The 11647-nt window shown below is 34.2% G+C and overlaps 1 protein-coding gene across 1 annotated transcript; it reads right to left on the bottom strand.

Annotated features, from left to right (window-relative positions):
• Positions 1-2566: 2566 nt before the first annotated feature.
• Positions 2567-11647, bottom strand: LOC123869704 (O-acyltransferase like protein-like). Its single transcript, XM_045912694.1, has 12 exons — positions 11548-11647; positions 10965-11271; positions 10418-10606; positions 9763-9833; positions 8209-8405; positions 6093-6207; positions 5792-6009; positions 5450-5683; positions 5111-5234; positions 4330-4472; positions 3169-3277; positions 2567-2989 (listed from the first exon to the last, which is right to left on the bottom strand). Exons 1-12 carry the CDS (start codon positions 11645-11647, stop codon positions 2889-2891), a joined length of 1908 nt encoding a protein of 635 aa, XP_045768650.1. The 3' UTR covers positions 2567-2888.

The raw sequence follows: 11647 nt of genomic DNA, 5'->3' as shown, positions 1-11647 counted from the left end.
AGAAAAGAAGGTTAGATAACCGTTAGGTTCTTAATATTATGTCAATTGACAAATGTCAAGCTGTTAAGATGGACGTTGCCTAAATACATAATTATTTATTTGAAAATGATGTTTTGGAAAACTCAGATACTTTAGATCGTAAGCGCGGAATAGTCCAGGAAAATCAGTTCAGCCGTTTGAAAGTTATCAGGTCTTTTCGGTCTTTTCTAGTTACTGTAACCTTCACTTGTCGGGGGTGTTATAAATTTTTAATTTACACTTGTTTACATGTGTCTTAGGAATCTCGTGTACATGGGCCTTAGGCGCAGGGTGGCATCCTAACTATGAATTAGCACAGTTTGCCAAGTCGCCATCCATCATGATGAACCCGACTCACTACTGAGGACAGGTCACCTCACCGAATGAGAAGGGCTTATATGTATATCCATTGTGCACCATGCTGGCCAAGTGCGGATGTGCAGACTTCACACACCTTTGATAATATTTTGGAGAAAAAAGCCGGCCAAGTGCGAGTCAGACTTTCGCACTGAGGGTTCCGTACTCGGGTATTTCTTCCAACATTTTGCACGATAAATAAAAACAAATACATAAGAGTAAATAAAAATCTGTTTAGGATGAACAGGTAAAGCCCTTTCATATGATACCCCACTTGGTATACTTAGTTATCTTATTTTGAAAATTGAAACACATTTAAATTCTTTTAAAACGATGTAACCACAAATTCGCGGTTTTTAGATTTATTCCTGTACTTGTGCTATAAGACCTACCTACCTACCAAATTTCATGATTCTAGGTCAACGGGAAGTACCCTATAGGTTTCTTGACAGACACGACGGACGGACGGACCGACAGACAGATGGACAGACCGACAACAAAGTGATCCTATAAGGGCTCAGTTTTTCCTTTTGAGGTACTGAACTCTAAAAAACAGTAAATACTGGCCTATTTCGCCTCGTCTCCTATTCGAGTGGTCGGGGGTTCGATCCCGGGTGCGCATCTCTAACTTTTCGGAGTTATGTGCGTTTCAAGCATTTAAATAGGTATCATTTGCTTTAACAGTAGAGTAAACCATCGTGAGGAAACCTGCATGCTTGCTGACAGTTGTGCCAAGTTGGTGTCTATCCAAGTACAACAATAGGTACTTGCAGAAGTCATTGCGGAAATCAGTACTTTCCAACGGAAAAACTTGCGGAAATTGACTTGCTGCGAGTGTTTACATAGGTAGTGCAAATAACTTGCCAGAACAAGTTTTATTCCAAGCGGGTAATTAAAATTAAGAAAAATTTAGTCACATAACAAAAATTAAAATAAATATACGTAAATATTTTAGAAAAATATGTAAAGAACAAAAATGTATAAATATTTTAGTTTTTCTTTGATTTTTCCTTGAGATTTGTCTAGATGGGTTTTGTGTTGTCATTGAATTAATGATATTTTTGTAACTAAATTTATCTTTAATATTATAAATGAAAGACCAGAATGATTTATAATAAATAAATAATTTATTTACACCGTAAGTTAACTTATCACTGACGGCCGGTTCACACATGTCTCCGTTTTACTGTTCCGTTTTATCGTGTACGTTTTTTTTTCGTTGATGGCGTATGTTGTTGTATGAGCGACTTCACACATGGCACAGTATTCTGTATACAGTAAAAAATATCGTTCCGTAAAAAAAATTACATTCCGTTTTGTCATCGAATACTGGACGAACGGAACGGAAATATACGGATACGTAGAATTTTAACGGATAGATCCATCCTTGTAGAATAGCGGCGGTATACTGCGAGTTTTCTGTTCACACATAGGCACCGTATAACGTTCAACGGATCCGTCATTACTGGATGCGATGTGTGAACAGAAAACTCGCAGTATACCGACGCTATTCTACTCGCACACACCGCTCGCCACGCACACAGTATCTATCCGTTAAAATTCTACGTATCCGTATATTTCCGTTCCGTCCGTCCAGTATTCGATGACAAAACGGAATGTAATTTTTTTACGGAACGATATTTTTTACTGTATACAGAATACTGTGCCATGTGTGAAGTCGCTCATACAACTACATACGCAATCGAGGAAAAGAAAAACGTACACGATAAAATGGAACAGTAAAACGGAGACATGTTCGAACCGGCCGTGAGGCATTACATTACGTTTAAATATCTTCCTCGACATTTGGATATAAGGATATGTAACAGCGTCTTAGCTTGTTAGCGAGCAGGCGAGGAAGCTCTGCTGGTACTTATACTGTTTGTGGCCCAGCAATTTGAGCTTTAATAACATAAATAGTTACTAATCCTTATTGTATATTTACATATTATGTAACATTTCGTTTTATAAAAAAAACCAACTGCTGAGCTTCTTGCCTGCTCTTCTCAGTAGAATCTGGTTTCCGAACCGGTGGTGAAGTATTGACACGAGTGACACATGCTATCCTATATGAAGCAAATAAATTAAATTAAATAATTATATTCAACTAACTAGGCTTCGCTTGGGTGGTATTTAGAAAATCGGCGCAGGGGTGAAATTTGAAAAAATCCTGAACCCATAATATTGCTCCATTTGTAACCGAAAACTGAAATACCAAATTTTATGGAAATAACTTGAACAATGACTGGACTTTCATCTCCTATTTCCTTGGAAGTAGAAAAATATTATTTAATACTAAATAGAAAGTACTACCTACGAAGTAGGTAATACTTCCTAATTACATGTATCTAACATCTTTTGGACGACTTAGTCATAAAGAATTAACAAAAAAGTTATACAAATCAAAAATCCACTGATGAATTCACATTAAATAGCAATCGCGTAGCTCATCAAGTCTTAGTAAATTAATGATGTCTTATAATCGTAAACAATTATGTAATCTGCTGATCTCGTCACATATTGTTATTTGTGACTGTGTTTCCATTTTGCACGTTATCATTTTGATTACTTTGTTCAATTCTTGTCTTCTTATTTGAATCCGGTTTCTTCAAAACTACAACAGAAAATTAATCGACCTTTATGAAAAATATAGAAAAATAAATTAAGAAAAGGTAAACAACAATAAACAAATCAACAAAGTCAAGATCAGTGTTTTGTTTTGAACAAATAAATCATCTTTTTATGGATCAAATGTTGTGTGTGTGATGTTATTTAAAAAATTGAAATGCTTACCATATTCAAATAACTTTTTGAAAAGAATAGCGAATGGAGCATCTATGAGCCCCGTTAGGAAAAAAGACACGAACATTGTTATCCACAGGAAACCGAAAACGTCAAACATCTAAAATAATGAAAAAATAGGATAAAATAGAATGACATAGTTGAAAGAAACTATAAGTCTCTTGTTAGGAACTATAAAAAAATTATGGCTAAAGGCATTTGAACAACCAAAGGCGGCTCAACTAGATGGATCAAAAAGAAGGAAAAAAATTATTTCATAGAACTAAAGATAATAAAAGCAGGCATTACGCAATCTCTTGCTTGATGCCTGCTTTTATAATCTTCTATCTAGCCAAAATGCAAAGGCAGTCTTAATATGTACTAGAAGAAATCTTTAAGAAATTGACTATAGAGTGGGAAAGACAGCTCCAGCAATCCTTGTGAAAGAATAAATGACTGAGATTGAAAAGGGATTGTGGTGGAAAATCTGTGCGAAGAGAATAAATTAAAATTAAATGGTAGGTAATAGGTATAGTTTGCGACAGGTCTTGATGGCAATTTTCTAGTAAGGTGACATCACATACCGCGTAATCGATATCGATAATTCTTTTGGCACGCAACAAAATGAGGGTAAAATTATTTATTACTTACCACCTTTTTTAAAGTAACATTTTATTCATCGTAATCAAACTAAATTAATTTATATAGTATAAAATTACTACAAACACTTGATTTGAAATATAAAAGTGATTTTAACTCTTCATGTGGTCCTACAAATTATTTTGAATCGTATTTTATTCTGGACATATAAACTTCTTTTCGATATGCCAAAGTAAACACAGCCCTATCCAGTGTATTTAAAACAATTACCTATTTTTCCGTTCAATGTCACAATATTCTAATACTTTTCAGGCTAGATCACGTGTTTGAGAATGGATTATTGCTTATTTTATTTTAAACGTGACGAACGGGAAACTGAAGTCATATTTTTCAATACTCGAAACTAAAAGTAACGATGAAATTGATAAACGCGGTCGATACGGACTCGTGCAACACTAGAACTATGACAGTGTGGGTGTGCATTGCATCCCCCCCAAACGACTCACCTCATACCCCGATTGCCATGTCAACCTGTCGAGAACAATAGATATTTTAAAATATTATCATACTTACAGCAGATCCAATAGAGAAGTACACTGGTTGTAATTTTGTCGAATATATAGTAAACATTATGGATATATGTATTAAATACATCGCATAGGAAATACGAGCGGGAATTTTCCAAATATTCAGAGAAAGAAACCAATTTATAGGACCTGTGAAATAATGCTTTAATTTTAGTAGTTGTATTTTTATCCATTTTAATCATTAATTGCCTAAATGAGAGAGGGAAAGGTGGATATTTGTCATGAGTCATGACGAACATGGTTTATAAAGAAAAAACCGGCCAAGTGCGAGTCAGACTCGCGCACCGAAGGTTCCATACTCGGTAATTTTTTCGACATTTTGCACGATAAATCAAAGACTATAATGCATAAAACTAAATAAAAATCTGTTTTAGAATGTACAGGTAATGCCTTTCATAATATGATACCCCACTTGGTATAGTTATCTTGTTTTGAAAATTTTAACTAATTTATTTCTTCATGAACACATTTAATTTTTTTTGTGATGTAACCACAAATTCATGGTTTTCAGATTTTTCCTTTACTTGTACTATAAAAACTATCTACCTGCCAAATTTCGTGATTCTAGGTCAACGGGGAGTACATTATAGGTTTTCTTGACAGACACGTCAGACGGACAGACGGATAGATAGACAGACAACAAAGTGATCCTATAAAGAGTTCCATTTTTCTTTTCCAGAATTTAAGGTACGGAACTTTAAAAAATGTTACCAATAACTAAGCGAATTAAGATGAGATTGGCAAATGTAAAGAAAGTAACCTATTACCTCCGTATCCAGTTACACAAACAAATATAATCCATCCAAGACATAGCGCCCACAAAGGACGCAAACTTGAGGCCAATAATGTTACTAATGTTCTATTGTTAAAATCACTATTAGCAATCATGAACTGGCAGTACAAAATTACAAATACAAGGAAAATAAAAAATGCTGTGATGGCACTATGTAACACCTGAAAATAAGGCACTTGGTAAGACGAACAGATAAATAAAGATTGTAAAGGGTGAATGTAATACTAGATTGAGTAATCTTTATACTTACAAGATGCATTTTCGGTTTCCTATTTCGCCATACGTGAAGCAAATATCCAAAAACTAATCCAACCAAAAAAGGTGGAGCGCGTGTCAAGATGTTAACATAGTATAAAATGTAATTGTTTTCCTCTATTCCTTCTCTTGTAAACATATATATTGTTGAAGCTGATATAGATGCAACTGCAGCAGCTATGACAGCTGCCCACGCTGTAACTCTAGATCTTCCAAGAACCCAAAATAATACTATTGGTGATAATATGTGAAGTTGTACGTCAATAGCCAGATACCACGTTAAGCCCAGGCACTAAAAAGTATAATATTTTAAATAATTTACAATTCAGTTTTGGTGTTAAAAAATAGTAACATCACGTAATATAAAATATAGTTGACAATTAATTACTAAAATGCTTACTGCTTCTTCTGGGTTGATAAAATTTTGCAAGTGCAGCAAAGTGGTCCACCAAAAGGTACGGCATTTGTGCACACTATTACCCACAAGCATAGGCCATAATGGTCCATCTGCTACACGATTTGAGAATGATGCTTCATAGAGCACTACAGCTGCCAGTACAGGAAACATACGTAAAAGGCGATTCAGATAAAAAAACGGTAGATTTTTTATCAACTGTTCTGGAATTGAAACGATGAACATTAATACCTATATAAAATATAAAATCAATATTTATTAACTTTGATAAAGTACATATACATACTTCCCGTAAGCTTTTTCGCTGTTATGAAAACGAGAAGTAAACCACTTAGTAAGAAAAAAGTATCGACTGTTAGAGTGGCTGAGAATATCCAGATTGATTTATATTGTTGAATCCACTAAAAAAAACTATTATTTTAAAATAATTACAATATAATAAAATTAAGCAAAAATAATGAGCTTTTGCCGGCAATTTTATTTGTGCTGGGTGAGGTTTTTTAACATTAATTTTATGTAGTCTTCTTTTTCCCGGGATAAAAAGTAAGTATTCATTTCCATTTTTTTAATTAAAAAATTGTTTATTTTTCAATATTTTTTATACATTGGAGCTAAAAAATTAATAACCGTATTATTGACTCCAATATTGCAATTGCAAATACATTTGAGATTTTTTTTCAGAACATTCCAGCTACTCAATTCTGAGCAGTATGGTTTCACTAATTATAGGTCAATCAACAACCAACGCGGCTGCGATGCTGTTAAAGCAAGTATTCAATGCGTGGGAGCGGTAACAGAATGCCATTTGTATTTTCTGTGATTTATCCAAGGCATTTGATTGGATGGAATTCACTATGGAATCAAAGACACTGCGCTTGGTCTCATTGCGTCCTATCTTAGTGATCGTATTCAAACAGTATGTGTGAATGATGTGAAGTCATCCAGATCAGCCTCACCAATGGGTGTTCCTCAAGGCTCTATTCTAGGTCCTTTTATGTTCTTGGTATACAACAACGATTTACCATATTTAGTTCAAAATACTTGCGATATCGTACTATTTGCTGACGATAGGTCTTTGATTTTAAAAGTCGATAGAAATAAGGACAATTTTGACGATGTAAATAGTAACTGTAAATAATCTTCTTTAAATGCCGAAAAAACTAAGTGTATTGAATTCGCACTGCCCAATACCAAGAACACAAGTAACATTAATTTAATGATAAATAATGATATTTTTTAAAATAGAAGACACTACTACATTTTTGGGGATAACCTTAGATGCGAAGCTCCAATGGGGCACCCATATATCAACTCTTACTCGCAAACTAAGCTCTGCTGCTTACGCGGTTAGAAAAATTCAACAGTTAACTAACGTGGAAACCGCAAAGATTTTGCTTATTTTCATAGTATTATGTCTTATGGAATCTTAATATGGGGTAGAGCGGCAGATATTGGGAGAATTTTTGTATTACAAAAAAGGGCAATACGCGCAATTTATAACTTAAAACCACGCGATTCACTTCGAGAAAAATTTAAAGAAATAGGTATCCTTACAGTAGCCTCTCAATATATTTACAACAACATAATTTTTGTAAGACAAAATATTCTTAGTCACAAGAGAGTTGGCGATCTACACAACAGGCTGACTAGACACCGTAACAGGCTTGCGACTCCTACGCTCCGCCTCAGGAAGGTCCAAAAACATTTGTGGGAATGGGTATAATATTTTATAACAAAATTCCTCAATCAATTTTGGACTTTCCTTTACACAGGTTCAAAAAATCTATTACAAATATAGTCCTGAGAAAAGCATATTATACAATCGAAGATTATGTAAATGATAAAAGAGCGTGGATTTGACCTGCAATTCGCTCCAGTAATGCGCGGGACTTCAATTGCTTTTATACATGGCATAATATTGTATATCAAATCTTTGAAAAGAACAACCGCCGAGTTTCTTACTGGTTCTCCTCGGTAGGAAAGGCATTTCGAACCAGTGGTAGATGCTTTTGACGATTCAAAAAAACTTCTAAAAGTCTAATTGAATAAAAATATTTTGAATTATGAACATTAATGTTGATCTAAAACATTTACTATAACATCTATTAATTATTTACTGCTTTATTTATAAACATGTAGCAAGATCAAGAACTGGCTATCCTTGCAAGATTTTTAGTCTACGTTAAGGATAACCACCTTTTTCCCTCGGTTACCTATTTCCAGGATGCAAGCTATTTCTGTGACAAAATTCTGATCAAAGAGTCTTGGCTCAGAAAATAATTAATATATATAAGTTAGCAGACAAATATGAGAAGGTCAATGCACTATATAAAAATAATAAACTTACATTAAAATGTTGCATTATACCTGGTCATTAAAGCTCTAGACATGCATAAACTTACCTCAAAGGCGTACATTGGATTGGCTATATTAAAGCTAATAGTTTGGAAGACATGAGCAACAATCACCCAGAAAATGGCCAAAGAACGGATACCATCCACACATTGTATATTATTAGGATCTGTTTTTATTACTAAAAGACGACGACAGTTTGTCAAAGCGGAAAAGGAAATGAAGATTTCATTTGCTTCTTTTGGATCTGTAGACACAAATAAATAAATTTTTATATTTCTGATGTTGAGCTTAATAACCCAAAAAATAGATAATTCCAACATAATCAGATATTAATATTATCGAAACAGTAATCACCTTTTTTACAAATAACGTTATGATGAACGTCATAATAAGTACTTAAGATTGTCAAAAGTCCAAGAATCGAAAATATTACCCTGAAAAAGTTAAATTCATTAGATTTTTACTTAAATTATTTAAATCGACATGACTAAAGGTCATAGCACAATATATATCAATTATCAACTCATAAACGAATGGTCGCCGTATCAACTCCCGATATTCTTTATTCTTTGTATGAAACTTCTTACTGCAACGCACACTAATTGGATTCGTAGCATAATCGCCTTGCCTTGGGCACGGTAATATTATCTATACAGTATTCTAACTCGGCCGTTTCTTTGAAATAAATACCTACAGCTGCGCGGTACGTAAACATGCGATAGGGCTGCCTGCCGCCAGCATTTTAATTTTTGCCTACTTTGTGTTTCCATCTAGTTTTGTGATTGTAAATATACTTTTTTATATAAACAAATAAAATACTTTGTGAATTGCATAGGAAATGTCCAATAAAAATGCGTGTTGTTTTTTGATTGGTAGATTTAATTAAAAAATCATGTTTATGATTGAATAACAAATCGGTCTTATACATTCGAGACCGAAAAATATTTGCGCCTCGACTGAGATGTAGGAAATTAAACGAACTTTACGAATTATTAAATTTTAAAGTTTAAAAAATCCGCATTCTAGTATAAAGCTTTTAATCAAAAATTGTTTTGGGTGACATGGACAAGATGGAGAAAATGGAATATCTTTTCCTTGGTTATAGATACCTGCAGTTACTTTACAATTTATATATTTGGTTTTAAATGAAGTTCGGAATATTTTCTCCATTTTTTGCATATATTTCATAAAATCATCGCTGGGTACAATCAAAAAAGTTTGCGAATTAATCTTATTGTAGTCCCGGTACCTTAAATACCGACATTCTGAGCTGAAATTGTGGCTTCTTTGATCGGGTTTCACATACAACGAAAAAATCGCGTGGTTATTGTTAGAAAAACAAAACACCGCCCGTTCGTCACTGCGGCACAGTCGCGACTGTCTGCGTGTCGAGCGCCTGCCGACATCGAGGTGCGTAGGTATAGCTTGCATTTCGCCCGTTTGTATGAAGTTGGAATACTGTATACATACCATTACCGTGCCTTGGGATAAGCTCATGAACCGTGGAGTGGTGCGTAGTCGTCGTCTCTTACAAGTAAACACCTAGGCGCCCACCGCGGCGTCACCTAGCCTGTGGCCTAGCCCTAGCCGAGTCGACGTACCGGACCTGCTGATCCGCTTTTGTACATTAGGTTGACGGCGAGGCGAAAGGCAATACGGTGTCGTTCCGTTTCTGAATTGATATGTGTGCTGTCACCTTAAATCTCAGAAACTGGTATACCAAGAAGCCTGTTAAGGATGATAAGTGGTACCAAAGCTAAAGGTATGTTTTTTTTTTAATTTTAAAAAAGCCTTTGACTGTGTGTTGTGATGATGCAGTTTGAGATAGAATTGGGCTAATCGAGAATGGGAATGGCTGTTAAATTAAACCCACGAGTAGGTACCTTAAAGTCAATAAATCGGACTGAAAGTAAATACATAGATTCTCGTATTAACTTGCAGTGTCTTAAAAACTTCCAGTATTTCTAAGTCGTCATAGTCGAAATGCAGTTAGTAGTTCTAAGTTGATTTCTTCAAACACATTATAACGTTTCGAGATGAAAAAAATCATAAATGTATTAGGTTACTTTTGGTCACATACAACCAAAAAAGTCAAGTCTAGTGCCTACAGATATTATTATGATAATATTATTAAAAAATATTTTAAGATCTCTGTATAGCTACTCATGATTAAATTCATCATGGATGCAAAATTTTGTCAGAAAGAAAAGAAAATGTGATTAACTTTTTTTGGTTAGGTGATTTTACTGAACTTACACTGCGATGTAATCAACTGGTGCCCATGGTTTGTCATTTGGTAGTCGACAATAACGATCTTCATATTCCAAGCCCACTGACGTCAGATTAAATAACAATCCAGTTATAGTTTCTTCTGTCGTACAAACTTTAGGAACACATAGTGCCAAACTAAACTGAAGTCCTGATAAAGGACTCCCTTGATCTGTTCTGTAACGTGAATATGAATCACACTATCATACTATACTATACTATACTATCACACTTAATATTATAAAGGCGAAAGTTTGTATGTGTATGTGTGTGTGAATGTGTGTGTATGTTTGTTACTCTTTCACGCAATAACTACTGAATGGATTTGGCTGAAATTTGGAATGGAGATAGATAATATCCTGTATTAGCACATAGGCTACTTTTTATCCCGGAAAATCAAAGAGTTCCTTCGGGATTCTAAAAAACGGAAATCCACGCGGCGAAGCCGCAGGCATCTGCTAGTCAAAAATAAATCTAATTAATATTCTTAATACAAACTGGTCTAGTGGTTCACATTATTATTTGATTCTCTTACCGAAAATCTGCAAATTCACCACCGAATGTGGATCTCAATTTTTTGATATTACTGTTGTATTCCACAAGTTTTTCAGTTGTTATGCTATGCAAACGTAATGTTCGTGGATCGAAATTAGACTGATATTTTTCAAATGAAGATTCTAGTTGTAAATTTTGATTCGTTGGAATCCTTATCATGCAATATTTTCCTTCTATTGACATATCGTCCACTTCTTCATGTATACCAAGACATTGATGGTAATTTCCTAGGTCTGCTAAGTTTCCCAATAAAATTCCTCTTGGTACTCTAATTCCAGCATCGAAAACTGTAAGACACAACAGAAGTTTAGCTAATTATTTTTCGATTTCTAAAACTATCTAATTAATTTTAAATTTTTGATAGCTACCAGAAAAGTATGATAATGGTGCCGATTCACTTGTATGGCACCTCAAGTTTAAACTAAATTGTAAATTTTTCAATATTTTAGCAATTTATGCAATTCTTCGAAATTGCTGTCAGAATCGACACCAATACAACAATAAATAAATCACACTTATTTTTTCCGATTCTGTTTGGTTAGTAAAAATGTTATATAACTTACATTGAGCCATCAGTAGAGTATCATTTCGCCGAATATATTCCAGTTGTCTTTGACATTCTTGCGTATCTAATACTCTTTCAAACAAATCTGTATCCAACAT

Source organism: Maniola jurtina, chromosome 11, assembly GCF_905333055.1.
Source record: "Maniola jurtina chromosome 11, ilManJurt1.1, whole genome shotgun sequence".
In the NCBI taxonomy this organism is placed as follows: domain Eukaryota; kingdom Metazoa; phylum Arthropoda; class Insecta; order Lepidoptera; family Nymphalidae; genus Maniola; species Maniola jurtina.
Note: the sequence above shows the minus strand (reverse complement) of the source record. Positions and strands in the feature narration are given on the sequence as shown.

Bases quoted from the DNA above. Each gene is read 5' to 3' on its own strand.
- LOC123869704 (XM_045912694.1), bottom strand. From the start codon at position 11,647: ATGTTGGATACAGATTTGTTTGAAAGAGTATTAGATACGCAAGAATGT. The intron at 6,208-8,208 runs GTAAGTTTATGC...AGTTTTTTTTAG, and splicing joins ATCCAATGTACGCCTTTGAG to TGGATTCAACAATATAAATC. The intron at 2,990-3,168 runs GTAAGCATTTCA...TTTCTGTTGTAG, and splicing joins CAAAAAGTTATTTGAATATG to TTTTGAAGAAACCGGATTCA.